The 15,402-nt window shown below is 35.8% G+C and overlaps 1 protein-coding gene across 1 annotated transcript; it reads left to right on the top strand.

The window, feature by feature from the left end:
• The first annotated feature begins 8,903 nt into the window (after nucleotides 1-8,903).
• Nucleotides 8,904-13,562, top strand: LOC131051357 (uncharacterized). The gene is made up of 3 exons (XM_057985840.2): nucleotides 8,904-10,027; nucleotides 11,265-11,489; nucleotides 11,599-13,562. Exon 3 carries the CDS (start codon nucleotides 11,648-11,650, stop codon nucleotides 13,154-13,156), a length of 1,509 nt encoding a protein of 502 aa, XP_057841823.2. The 5' UTR covers nucleotides 8,904-10,027; nucleotides 11,265-11,489; nucleotides 11,599-11,647; the 3' UTR covers nucleotides 13,157-13,562.
• Nucleotides 13,563-15,402: the final 1,840 nt, after the last annotated feature.

Genomic DNA, 15,402 nt, shown 5'->3' with positions numbered 1-15,402 from the left:
ACAGTGTACTGGTGTCTTGCACATACTTAACCTCTAGTGTTGATGTGATTTTTGTAACATTTAGTCTCTTCATCACAATCAACAGGCCAACATCTTGCTCTCTTGTCAGTTGGCAACAATGCACTGCCAACATGTCACTTACTAGTCTTTAGTCCATGTCTTCAACACAAGTCAACACTTAACTTGTGTACCAGTGACTCCAATGATCATTATGCTGAAAGACACTCTCTTCCTTACCGGTGACCTGCTAAGCTAGGTGACATTAGAGACATCAAAGACATCACTTCCGGTATGCATCAATAACAATACTACACATATATCTTCCATACTGGTTGACATCAATGACAACACAATGCCAACAAGAGCCAAAACAACAACATGAAACACACAAGGTTACTACAAAGGTAACTCTACAAGGGGGAGATCAAGATGACAGTATGCCACAATGGCCAAGTTTTACCTTTACTAAGAAGAAGAAAGTGCTCCTCCTGAACATCACTTTGAAACAAGAAATTAATGAGTCACCAAGGAGAGCCAAGAAGGCTAAGACAATCCATCATCTCTCAAGGATAGACTCAGGTGAAGTAATTACTAGCATAGCAGCTCCCATGCTCGAATTAAATACTAAAGGGCAACCTCAAACCACCTCAAAATATCAAGTATCAGAGGTCAATTTCGATAAACAAACCAAGTGGGGAGAGATTGTTACTTTAGTTTCTGTGACTCTCACTATTCAGACTAGGATGGAGAAAGAACATAAGACCAGTTAAAGCACATCTGAGGCAATATAAACAATTGATCACGGAGATAGCCAAGCCACTTGACTCCAGAGTAGATGACACCTTGCTGTCTACCTCATCTCTCCCACAAGGTGATATAAAAGCATTATATGAGATGAGGAAAGTGGTAACAACAGTCAAAGCATGGGCTCAAGATCAGTTGAGTAAAATCAAAATGTTCTTGCAAGATACAATGGAGGTATTTGAATAAGCCCATTTCAATGAGAAAGTTCTTATTTACCGTTCTTCACACTAGGAACATCATCTCCTTAAGTTCTCAAAGCAACAGAAGATACTTAAGAAAATCCAAAGACTGGGAGAGGAGGTGATTGCAAAAGAGGACTTACTGGGAGAAGAAAATATCAATAGCCTGCAATCATGCATAGATATTTTGGACTTAAGGATGGAGATAATGGAGCAGTGCCACATCAAGGTTCTTAAAGACCATCCCCCACTCCTCAACGTACTTGAACAATATGAGCAACTCATGGTTAAACTATTGGGAAAATATGGTTACAGCCTTAAGCAAGATGGAGTATTTCATCAAGAAACCATACTTAGTAGGTGGGTTCTTACATAGTTGACCACTTTGCAATCACTGTTGAGTTCAATGAAGAAATAATGAATAGATACATGTATGTGGTATTCCAGTGTCAAGGAGCTGAGGTGATAATGGATGAAATGGTCAGTAGGCTAGAAAGTACAAAGGAAGTACTCATGGCATCTAAATTCAGAATCCAGTATATTGCTGACCCACTTGCTACTTCCATAGACTGCTTCATTAGCAACTACCAGAACTATAAGAAGAATAGAAGATAAATAGGTAGTTAGCCACATAATGCATGTCAAACAATATCACCACCATAAATCATTGTAGTTCATCAAATGACACTTTTTGTTGCACTTGTTTTACTTATGCACCATCTTTGCACAATTTAAAGGTCCTGGAGCTAATGCACCATCAAGAACATGAACTACAAGCATTAGTTGAGTAGCAATTAAGTGGAGTTTAGAGGCAATGACTTGCATGTCGACTGTGACTCCCATCTTTTTGTAACTGAATCTTAGGCAAGATTTATTCCTAAGGTGTAGGGATGAAACACTATAAATTGTAAAGTTTGGGACCACTTAGAAGGTCTGCAAATTGATGATTCAAGGCCATTTAGCTAGAAAGTTTATACTTTTTCTGCAATTTCTTTCTCAGATCTATTTTGTTATACATTTTTGAAGATTAATACAAAGCAACTTGTGGATTGCCTGATCTGCAATACATGTTTTTGTAGTTGATTTTCTTTCTAGTCTGGTATCTTCTCTCATTCTAATTAGCAACTTGCCCTCTCAATTTTATTATTTTATGAATCATATTATGCATGTGAATGGTATATGAGGGTGAAATAATAGAGCAATCTTATGATATTTTGATATCCAATTTCATTTATATGTGAGTTGACTGACTTTGCATATTTGCTAGAACGCATTTGAATGCTATTGATAATACTCCTCTGTGATACACCAACTTTATTTAGCTCAGTTGTTAAGTATTGGTTTTGTTATTATCTCTTGTTACCCTGATCAATCTTTTGGCATTTCTTTATTAAGTTAAATTAAAAAATACAAAAAAAGGATTTTGTTTGCTTTGTTCCAACCAACAGGCCCCTTAACAGGTACAGTTACATCAACCACTGAGTTACCCAACATAGTCGTGACCCAACTATAGAGACCTTGGAGTTGTCAGTCTTTAGGATTGACTACTTTTCAGGAGAGGTGGTATACGTTCTCATATCCTACTTGACTATTGGGGAGTGTGTCAAAACACCCATCAACAAGAAGATGTAAATGTAGGCACACTAGTCAAGGATGTAGGCATATGAGTGGAATGGTGAACTTGGATAGTAGGTTGAGAGTAACCAAGGACTTTGACACAACTTTTGATTCACATAATATTGATATCAACAATATGAGCAAGGCCACACAACAAATCCACAGGTCTATCTTATCACTTTGAACCATTCTTTTCAATCCTTCAATCAAGGGGATTTCTTCACTATCTGAATATTGTTGACCCATCCATTGTTGAAGATTTTCAAACTCATTATCAATCTTCTCCAATTGGTCAATAGCAACTCTAGTTAGTGATTCATCCTCATCATGAGAAGTATGAGCTGAATGGAGATATGTGATATCAGGTATGCCATTTGTTGAATTAGAAGAAGCACCAAAATTCACATGGAATAAGTTAGTCAACTAAGACTCCATATCCTTAGTGTTTAAACCTTGGAAATCCCTAAGTCTATAACTTTTGCTCATTGGAATATTGTATGTAGGAATAAGGGCAACAAAACTCATGCACAAATAGAGAAATATTGATTGAAAGTGTAAACTATGATTAAGCAATGCAATTTCTTTGTAAAATGATTGATTAACCAATGAATTATGATATTGAACATTATATGCATCTAAATCTGAACATAACATGTCATAACAATAAGATTTGAAAATATAATTGAAACATTATACAACCCACAAGTCAATTTTACAAGAGTAAATTAGGGTTTTTATGAATTCAACCTCTAAATTTATGTAATTCAATTGCATATATGATTAATGAGTGCAAATGTGAATGTTTAAGTGCATACAAATCAGATGTGAGACAATAAATCGTAAATAAGCATAGAAGAAGTTGGGCTCACCAAAATGTAATGGTGGTAAAATTAGGGTTTTGTCGATTAAGATAATAAAACCCCTAATCATACCTAATCAACCATTACTTTAAAAAAGGGGGGTAAATTTAATAGACCTAGCCACAATTCAATTGGAAAAAGGGCTAAAATGCTAATTAAATTTACCTATTTTTTGTCTCCCCCTTTTGAGTTGAAATTTGATTTGAATTGTAAAGTTTAGGGAAAAGCAATGGATAATTGAAGTGAAATGGTAATAAAAAAATGCTACAGATGTCAGACAAATCCATGCACAAAGATCTGAAGAGAAGAATAAGATCAAAACTTGTTGCTAAAGATTTAGACTAAATTTTCGGGACCAAGGTGGTAGGTCGCCTTGGTCCTATAACTCTTGGATAAACAAGTGGGATCTTTTCTAGATCAAGAAGACACACTAGATCCATTGTTGGAAGATTGAGCAAAATTCTCAAGACTGGGGTGGTAGGTTACCTTGATCCTCCATTTTTTGCTCCTTAAAAATTTGAACCTGTCATCATCGTCAATTCTGTCGAAATCTTTGATTGTAGCTCTTGAATCAATTTCTTGCACATAAAAAGAGAGGAATAGGGTTGTGGAAAGGGATTTTCCTTGGGTCAAACCATGATTTAGGAACTAACCTTGAAATCAAAAGGATATTTGTAATGCAAATAGAATTGAATTGCAACAATATGCTTTCCTTTTGAATGAAAGGTTAGATTTGAAATTGAATGCTTGTAATTGAAGTTGATACCTTGATGAAGATTGCTTGAATCCTCACACAAGTGTTTAGGATGTCATGTAGAATGTCTTCATGGAAGTTTCATCATGGATTCCATCTTGAGTGCTTTGAACTTGACTAAACATCTCCTTCAATGCTTGATTTCTTGCTCACTTGAATTGAGTTCACTAGAGTGTAATTGAGAGAGATGTCCAACTTCATTCGGTTTCAAATAAGAGGGGTAGGCCTCCTTTATACATAACCATTCAAAATCTATTTGAATTTCTAGAGTAGGCCGACATGGGACCTAAATTCTCACCCCCTTGATGTGACCATTGGTGGGACCAAATTTGGGTCTTGATTGAGAGGAGTAGGGCGGTTTGTGCCCTAGTCTTGAGAATCAGGACTCAACATTGGACAAGAGACAAAAGGGGAAATGAAAATGGTATTCTGGAAGGTGTAAGCAAAATCAAAATGGACATCACACACAAAAGACAAAACGCCAAGGTGAGGTCTAGGTTGGGACAAAATTATATATAGATACAATTTACGATGCTACATCAACATTATCCAACTTGATTCTCATCCTCTCAATTGGGTCCTTGACCTTTAAGAAATCTCGTTTTATAGTTGGGATCACTTTTATTTCTTATTTTGTTTTTCAATATGATCTTTTTCCATTTTTTCTTCATTTGATCCTTATTAACCTAGTCAAAGTGATTATTACCCAAATCATCTTTTTCAAGTAATGGTGCTCCTACCTAGATCTTCCAATATTTCTCATGTTGTTTGTGAAGCTTTTAGGATCGTATTGTCTAGTATCATCATTTTTCATGCCATATTTACTAATTACATAATTAAATTTTTCACATCCTTCCTTATTTGAAATAAAACATGTCTGGCATCATTGATTTCATGATCATTTTCCATGGCATATGAGGGAAGCTCACCATGTAGCTAAAGAGCTAGCACAAAAATTACACAATGGCTAATGGAGGCATGACCAACAAAGTGACTTCCAATGATGAATGACACAGTTAAAAAGGATAATTTAAGACATGGTTATTAATGATCACAAGTAAACAACAGACATAACAAAAAGGCATGTGATATAATACAAAAGTCCTAAACACCTAATCCCTTAGGGTTTTGGTAGGGTTTAGACTAAGGAGTTTTAACCTTCTACTTAGATTTTTTTCTAGCATATGATGACAACAAAAAATCATTTTTTTCTATTTTTATTATTTCCTTTTGCTTTCTTTCACTTGCATGATTAATTCATTCAAATGAACTCCTATGAGATCCATAATTAACTCAAAAAATTACTTCTTGCAATTTATTGTTAACTTACATATACACCAAGTTATCTCTCTTTATAACATTTACTTTCATCGTCACACATTCCAATCTATATAATATCAATTAATGAATTAAACTTAACTATGTTAAACATCACTTTTAATATAAATTTATTTTTTAAACATTATTTATCTTAGAAAAAACTTAATCACATATAAAAATAAACTATATAATTAATTATTTGAAATTTAACTATACTTTAAATTTTAAGTTATATTTTCCTTTCCTATTATTTTATAAAATAATATATTTTTTTATTATCAGAGAAGTGTAGGGATTTTTAGCCTGGCCTTTGCTCCAGGTGAGGCCATAAATGGGGGGCTCATCCTCAAAGGCCCAATGCTTCACCTCTGTGAGCATCACCTAGATGCAATGAGTGCTAAGTGGACCATTCATTCTCATGGGAGATGGGTTCTTGTGAACCACTACTCATAAATCATGGGTCAATGAGTTTGACTTGAAAACTACACAGTTGAATCTTGATAGCAATATCATGATTTGGCTTGCTGTGGAAAATACCTCCTACTTATCAATTAACGAACATCGTCTTCTTCCTCTTACATGCCCTCCTCCTACATATCTTCCTCCTCCTCCTACATGACCTCCTCCTTCATGTCCTCCTCCTCCTTCTCTTATTCTTCCTCCTCTCTCCATCCTACATGGGGTTTGAATAGGTTTGTGGCACCATTAATAATGCCATGACTTCACCGTCACACCATGGGGTCAACCCCTATAAAATAATTATTAAGATGCATACCATAATTTGATTAATCAACTCTAAATATCTAAATTGATTTATTTCACTCATGATGATCTAATAATTATTCTTTGACAAAATTAATTAAAAAAATTAGGAAGTCAAAGAGCACCATGATAGTTTTAAATTCGTAGTTTGAATTCCCAACATTTGAACTTCATTTCAATGCTATAGAAGGATGATAAAATATTAAAAACACGTTAGACACATATTAGAGGGGGGAGCTCTTAATTATAAACTCATATGTTCCAAAATGATTGTTGCAAAGGGAACACTATTTCCATGGTGTTGTGAACATTTGCAAGTGTTAGGAGCCCATTATACTTGTTGAAAGAGTTCCAATAAGTTCATTTGGATATGATAAATATTTGTACTTTGATTCAATTTAGTGACATGCAAAATATAAGCTCACTCTTTTGAAGATTTCCTCTCTTTTGATGGTTTCTTGAGGTATATCTCACGTGTTCAATTTTTTCAATTATGTATCTTGCATTTGTTGGATGCATTTTTACTTGTTTTCAATGTTTGTTTGCATATTTGAATGCTCTAACTAAATTCTTAAGCATATCAAGGTAACTTCAACTGAATTGGAGATGCATATAGTTGACATTTTAGGAAATGTGTATCAAATCTAGCATTTGTGATTGTTTTAGAGACTTTTTCCAACATTTTAGAGATCAAGTGGTATCAAATCTGGAGTATTTTATTCTCACAAAGACTGTGATTGATAACAAGTCTATTGGATGGTTATGCCCATGACTAGATCAAGGGGAAGTGTTGATTTGGTTCTTTTTGAGTTAGGATTGGTACAAGAGACTAGATCAAGAAACCGAGATCTATGACAATAGACACAAACAAAGAAATACATGACAATGAATTATGTCTTCAAAGGGCACCACTCATACTCAATTTTCAAATTTAAATTTAAATAGAAGATAATTTTTATTCTTTTAGACATCTGGATCATAAATTTCAATACAAAAATTTCTACACAATTTAAATACAAGATATTTAATGAAGTTTTTAATTCTTTGCATTATATAGGTCAATGAGTTTGAATAAACAATTATATAAATACCATAATTTGAATTGGACCACTAACTAAACAAATCCAACTAACAAAAAAACAAAACAATATCATAAGATTGTAGAAACAAATCCAACTAACAAAAAAAACAAAACAATATCATAGGATTGCAACTTTTAGGTAGCATGACAAAATGTTCCTTGATTATACCTATCTACCAACATTGAATGATTGTAGTTCAATTGAATGGTAGTGCATTCTTTGTTTACATTATCAACCAAGGCTCAAATCTCATATAAGTATGCTTGGGCTAGGTTCAATCCTTGAATGACTTTTAGAGATTGGAACCCATACTCATGACAGCATAGATACACTAAGATCCGTACTCATGATGACATAGTAAAGGGGCAATTTCTAATTTAAATGTATACACAAACTTTGAAGACAACAATCAATGGATTGAGTTTAGTAGTATGTATTTTTGTTTACATTATCAAGCAAAGTTCAAATCTCCTATAAGTATGCCTTGGTTAGGGTCAATACTTGAATGACTTTGATAGATTAGAACCCATACTCATGACAACATAGACAAATTGGAATCTATACTCATGATAACATAGTCAAGGACCAATTTTTGATTTAAATGCATACACAAACTTTGAAGGAAAAGATGGACCTTGTACTCATGACAACATAGTCAAAAGACCATTTCTAATATAAATGTATACATGAACTTTGAAGAAAAAAATCAATTGATTGAGTTTAGGAGTATGTTTTTGTTTATGTTATCAACCAAGGTTCTAATCTCCTATAAGTATGCTTGGGTTAGGGTCAATCCTTGAATGACTTTGACAAACTAGAACCCATACTCATGACATAACATAATTTGAAATCCGTACTCATGATGATATAATCAAAGGCCGATTTCTAATTACATGTATACACAAAATTTGAAGGAAAAGATGGACCTTGTACTCATGACATCGTAGTCAAAAGACAATTTCTAATTTAAATGTATACTTGAACTTTGAAGAAAAAATCGATCGATTGAGTTTAGTGGTATGTTTTTTGTTAACGTTATCAACCAAGGTTCAAATCTCCTACAAGTATGCTTGGGCTAGGGTCAATCCTTGGATGGCTTTGACATAGTGGAACCCATACTCATGACATAACATAGACAGACTGGAATCTGTACTCATGATGACATAGTCAAGGACTCATTTCTAATTTAAATGTATACACAAACTTTGAAGAAAAAGATGAACCTTGTACTCATGATAACATAGTCAAAAGACGATTTCTAATTTAGATGTATACATGAACTTTGAAGGGAAAAAATGAATGAAAGAGAGAAGTACAATGGATTGAAGATGCATGTGGCATGATTTGAATAGACAGAGGAAAAGGAAGTTGTTAGGGTTAAGGGGAGCCACACGTGAACCCTCTCCGGCCTAGGGTAGCATAATTAAGCCATTTCAGGTAGAGCCCACCCAATCCACTCAAGAATGGAGAGTGGAATCCAGATTGATGGAAAAAATATTCAACAACACTAATAACAACACACGCTTTGATCAGATTTTTAAATTAGGGTTCGTATAAAAAAATTATTATAGACCAGGGTGGGGAATAAAAATCCGCTTTTGACAAAACAAAACCAGGCCCAGGCGTGCCCAAGCGCGATACTCTTTTTATTTCATCACGCCACCAATAATTCGAATTAAAAAATTAATGAACTTCGCTTTCTGGTTAAATGGTAACCCAACCCCAGGGTTCAGATCTCAAAGCACTGTCATAGCGGGTCAACCGGCATTGACGCTTGCCTGCATAACTGTCACCCTTTAACCCTTTTGTAAATTGTTTCCATTCTGCAAAATTACTTGTTCCCCTCACAAAGCCCTGTGGAAAGATGCAGAGAGTGTTGCTAGATTTTGTGTATTGATAAATTTTGGTTTTTGGGTTGTCTAGGTTTGGATTCGCTCTGTTGCAGTGGTTTTTAGGGCTTTTCCTTGTGTTTTTTCTTTGTCTTTGGCCTTCTGTCCCTGCTTTGGAGGGCTAATTGGAGAGGTTTGGTGATTTGATGTTGGCTTGAGGATGCGGTGGCCGTGTATTGCAGTGGACATCTACAGAACTGCTGTTTTACTGAATGTGTTCTGCAGAGTTATTCTGTAAAGGAGGAGGAGCATGAATATCCATTGCTGTTTTTGTTTAAGTCTTGTTCTAGATTTTACTTATGGATGCTAAGTCGGTTATCATTCTCCCTCGCTCCTTCTGTAGGGTTAGCTGAGTTGTAATCCTCAAGAAGGGGTTTTTGCTTCTTGTTTCAGGCATTCTCGGTTCTTTTTTCGGCATTCGTAGAGTGCTTGCAGGGCGGCTTGTTGGACTCGGTTGTTTGGTTTCCTGTTTGTTGGCGGATTCTATTGTTTTTGCTTTGCTGTCGGTTTTGTGAGTGAGGAGTCTGTTTGGGGTTTGTGGGGATCTGTTTTAGGGTTTGAAGGGTACAGTTGTGGTGTGGTGCAAAGACGGCGGTGTAGGGATAGAGAGAATTGGTGGAAAGGGGTGATAGAAGGTATGGTGTGCCAAGCAGCTAGCCAAACGAGATTCCGTGCATTGAAACATGAGTGCGGTGTTGCGGGGAATGCTACCATTGTTGTCAGAGTTATAGCGTGCTTTCAACCATTGCAAGATTGTCAGGTTGGTGATTCTTTTTCATTATTACATTTCTTCTCAAACTGGACGCTGGGAAATCTCATTATTACGGCCGTTTCCCTACATGGCTGAATTTATCCTTCGCCTACACTTGTTTCCGGTTAATTTGGAGTTGCCCAATGTTCATAATTATCCCAAATATGAGTTCAATGCTGTTTGGTCTGTTTATTTCCCAATCTTTATTTCCGTTTTGGGTATATCTCACGATTTTCCGCCGTTTGCGCTTTCTGGGAGGTTGCATACAAAAGTTGTTTTTCATTTGGGCGATGTGTATTTCCATGCCCAGTTATCTTTCCCGAAATGGTCTAATTCCGTTCTGTTTCGCTGGAATGACTTGTGCATAATTGAAGACAAATACCCTAACGTGCCTTTACTATTGTAGATCTATATATTTGCAAGATCATCTGTATCGATCTGGGTTCTGTCGTTTGGGCCAATTGAGTTGCTATGGCTTGAGTTGATAAGATCTCATTAATACCGATAGTTAATAAGATCTCATAAATATTGGGGTTTAATGAATAATGCTGTACTGCAATCTGCATACGTGAGGATGTGCGTGTATTGTCTTATTTTGTCATATTAATGTTCATAGAAAACTTGTGAACGTCATGATGAGCGATCTACTTTATTTAGCCTTTTTAGTCTACGTGTTCTCCTTGCCGTTTTGCATCGTTGGTGTTACGAGGCTCCAGATTTTCACTACTTACTGTTGGCAATACTTTTTGAAGTTGGATTTTGCTATCTACCGTCTAATTTCTGTTGCGGTAGGCTCTGTAGACTGAACAATGCATCAAACACTGAATGGAATTTGAGTCGTTAAGCGTCACTGTGTTCTGTGACAGGAAATAGCGCTACCGGCATCATAGTTCTAGTTATTGATATCTGTGTCGAAGGCTTTCATGATTTCACCTTGATGGACATTTATGCTTGACCTTTCTTCACTCGTTTCTTATTTCTGTCAAAAAAGTGGTTTTTGATGGTATAAGTTAAATTGTTTCATAATCATCATTGGGTATTCTGCAACACGATTTATCTTTCTTGATTTCGGTGGTCAGTTAAAAAAATTGGAACTTTAGTTTTTCTTTGCTCGTAATATTACATGCTTTTAAAGCCAATATATTCTGTAAAAGAATTTAAAACCGGTCAGGGATGCATCAGAAGTTTTATGCATGGCGGACATTTTTAATTTTCCTATCCTCATTTGAATTCTTCTGGTTTACAGGCTGAGTATTTTCGTCAGTTGCTGAAGCCTGTAACGTAGAAGGGTTGGCATCTTTAGTGTTTTTGCCAGTTTTTGAATACGCTAGTTATCCTCATCAAGCAAAAGTGAATGTAGTATGAAGAAAAAATGGGTGGGATAATGCGGTTACCCTCCTCAAGCTGGAACTTGAGATACTGTACATTATAAATGTCTGCAATCTTCGCGCATTGGAATACATACTAGCTGGTATGTATATGTAAATTATTCGGTAGTCTTAAAAACTTTACTTATAAATTATAGTTCAGAAGTGACACTTGATCTCTTTTTGACAATTGTAGTACATGTGTTCTGGCAGCCGAAGATTGTCACTTTTTGTTGATTAGTACCAGGAACTGTTTCATTTAATGGATAATCAAAAAAAGGCTACATACTGTCTGAATCTGCCATGGCAGGGATCAGAAAAGCTCGGCTTAGGTCCTACAGTGCCCTGCATGCAACCTGAAAACTACGTTGTACCAGATTTGACAAGTCTGAAGCCCCTGTCACAGGCAGCCTTTTTCTTTGAGGCATTTAAGTCGACCACTTTGATAAGCCCGAGTTATCCAAACTCTCAGATGTTTTATGCTGAGGGCTATACAAAACCAAAATCTGTTGGTGTCGATGGTGGGTCTGTAGCTTCTTCTGCCGAAGAGTACAGAGTGGTTAATGGGATTGAAGAAAGTCATTTTCCCCAAGCACTGGAATCCTCGGCACCATTCTTAAAACTAGAAGCTTCTGTATCCAGAGATCGGGACCATGGGGTAAGTGTGGAGGATTTGGGGGCATGCAGTGGCCTGCATCCTGAGAAAATGAATCTTGGCTCTTCTGCATCATATCAAAAAAGATTTATATTGTTTGACCAGACAGGAAGTACGGGCCGTATCATTTTCCACCCAACCCAGTACTCTATGAAAGAGATTGATTCTCCGAACATGGACAGAAAAGAAGTAATAACGAGTTCCAAATTATTACCTACTGAAGGCAACTACTTAGACTGGAAGGCTGGTTGTCACGAAAATGAGGAAACTGTGGTGGCCTTGGCTTTTGCAGCATTGCAAAAGACAAGGGCATCTAGATGGAACTCTATTTCTCTTGGCAATTTTGGCGATGAATTAATTCCAGAGTCTGTGGAGGGGGAGGTGGAAAGTACTAGCAGGGCGAGTTACCATGTATTGAGGCAAGAAAAAGCTCCAAGCTCTTACAGTGAAATGCATGAGGATACTGAAGATCTGGAAGCTTTGCTAAGCTCTGATGATGATGAGAGTAGCACAGGGCACTCTCCAAGTGATATAACTGGAAATGATGGAGACAATTATGTGGAAGAAGATTTAGTAGATGTAACTAGTTGCATTTCCGTGAAGCGGCGGAGGATTGACACTAGGGAATGTGTAGAAGATGAGGTTAATCTCATACCTGCCCCCGCCAAAGAACCTTTTGAAAAGTTAATGATCAATGAAAAATCTCTTCCTCACGATATTTCTGTTGTTGACACCTCAAGTTGGGAGCCTGTTGTTGTACCAGAATATCTTGACAATGTTGAAGATAAGAAATCTCTTGAGAATGTTGAAGATGGTAACTACAATGATGATCTATTGTGTGGTCATAGATCCTACGGCAAGTCTGATGAATGTAGCTCCAAAATCAGTGGTAATGAACAATTCCAAACTTTCAAACGCTTAACTTCAATATCAGCTTCGTGTAAGAAATCAAGGAATGAAAATATTAAAAGAACTGTGGAACACCTGAGAAGTATAATTCCTGGTGGAAATGGCATGGAGACTGCTGTTGTTTTGGATGAAGCCATTCAGTATGTGAAGGCGCTTCAGCAAAAAGTGAAAAGAATGGAGGCAAATCAGCAGGGTGTGATGGAGTGAGTTGCACTTGCCAATAGTTGTGTAATTTATATAAAAAAGCTGGCCAGGTCATGTAAGCTGCAGAGTCCGTCTGCAATCATTAGTTCAGATCTGGGTTTCCAATTAGTAATCTGGCATCTGGCAGGACTGAAACAGTATTAAGGTGTTTTAGATTTATATTTGGGTATAAGTATAATATTTCAAAAGACATATTAATAGTCATAATGCATGCTTGCATTTTTATGCAGCTGTGACCATATAAAGCACTTCTCTCTGTGGAAGTATTACTGGGTCCTAGTTATTATCTAATTCACAATATTATCAAATTTGGTCAAACATTAGCCCAGGGTGGCTTGGCAGAATTTGTCTGAGTTTTCTTGGTGTACTGGATTTTTTTCATTAGTTAACTAATTGAAAGGTTTCGACAGTCTGGGCCTTTAATATTTTGATGCAGCTATTGTGTGTATGCAGAGTTGCAATTTATAAATTGAGTTCCAGCTTTCTACTATGTTGACATATACTATTTGTGCTCTATTCTAGTTCCCATTTGGAAGTGTTTTGACCGTGAATAATTATTTATCTATTGCTGAGTGAAGTATCTTGGAGACTAAAGATCAGCCTTTCTGGGATGGATCATTCATTAAGTTATCAAATATCTATTCTTGATGATTCTCACAGAAAGTAGGAATAAAAACCAGTACGCAGGTGTATCCATATATATGCCATTATGTTCACCTTTGAACATGTATCGACTGTCGTATTGGATAGTTTCCACTCCCTACAATCATCATTTAATATGTCTGAAATGTAAATCTAGATTATCCTGAACTCATCATAACCTCGTGTGTCAGATACATTATTTGCTATGCAAGCAGGCGTGATTCATTGCATTCATAAAAATGTATTTGCTGATTGATCTCGGAGGACTCATTATTTGCTATGCAAGCAGGCGTGACTCATTGCATTCATAGAAAAGTACCACGATTTGATTTGCTTTATTGATCTCGGAGGTTTTCTCTAGTATATATAATCCAGCCTTCCAGGAATCGGACAATATGATTTTTATTTGTAGAGAATCGAGATACACGTTTGATTTCTTTTTACTAGATGACTTATTTTTTAGTGGAGATTGGTAGTTGTGATCCTAATGGAGATATTTTTGTAGTCAAAGATAATTATAGCTGTAAAAGGAAAATTTTCATATTTTTTATGATTGGCAATCAAAAAAGTCCAGAAATGTTCCATTTTGGGCAAAGATTTGTAAGGGAAAGAAAGAAATTGATAAAGAGGATTCATGTTATTGCCGACATTTTATTTCATCCTTTCTAATGTGCTGATGGATTTTTGTTAATGCTTATAATTTTTTTGTTTTAGAAATCGGACAATATGATTTCTATTTGTAGAGAATCGATATACACGTTTGATTTCTTTTTACTAGATGACTTATTTTTTAGTGGAGATAGTTGTGATCCTAATGGAGATATTTTTGTAGTCAAAGATAATTATAGCTGTAAATGGAAAATTTTCACACTTTTTATGACTGGCAATCAAAAAATCCTGAAATGTTCCACTTTGGGCAAAGATTTGTCAGGAAAAGAAAGAAATTGATAAAGAGGTTTCATGTTATTGCCGGCATTTTATTTCACCCTTTCTAATATGTGCTGATGGATTTTTGTTAATGCTTACAATTTTTGTTTTAGAAGTTTCATTTCTTCAATTAATTCTACGCTCCTTGTGTTAAAGGATTTATGAGCAGCTTTAAATGCCGATCAGTCTGATAGCATCTAGATGTATTCATTTTTTTTTGTTGGATCTTTTTGGTGTGCCTGTAATCGATCGAATTTTTAAAAGGTACATCCAGAAAAATCAAAGCAAAATGTCCCACTGTGAAAATCTGAAAATCTATGATCAATTTGTTTTCTGAAAATGATCTCTGAAATCTTTTAATTATTCTCGTCCTTCAAACGATGAATGCTTAAGCTAAAAGAATTTCAAGTTTCAGGTATTGTGTGTGCTACTACTGCTAGAGTGCCAGCAACTTAATTTTTATTTGAAAATGAAAGGCAGAGAACTGTAGGATTGAGCAATAATCTCAGCCTATATTGGACATGTATTGGAAAAAGCAATGAATGTGGCGCTCAAGGGTTGGATGAATAATGAAAATGCACTTCTGCTTTTATGTTGAGGAGTTGGAAGCTTTGTCAACAATCGAGGCTTGTAAAGCATTTACTGTATGGCAGCATAATTAAGTACCGACTATGCTATTA

The sequence above is a fragment of the Cryptomeria japonica genome, chromosome 2, assembly GCF_030272615.1.
Source record: "Cryptomeria japonica chromosome 2, Sugi_1.0, whole genome shotgun sequence".
In the NCBI taxonomy this organism is placed as follows: Eukaryota; Viridiplantae; Streptophyta; class Pinopsida; order Cupressales; family Cupressaceae; genus Cryptomeria; species Cryptomeria japonica.
This window is presented reverse-complemented; position numbering and strand designations above follow the sequence as displayed.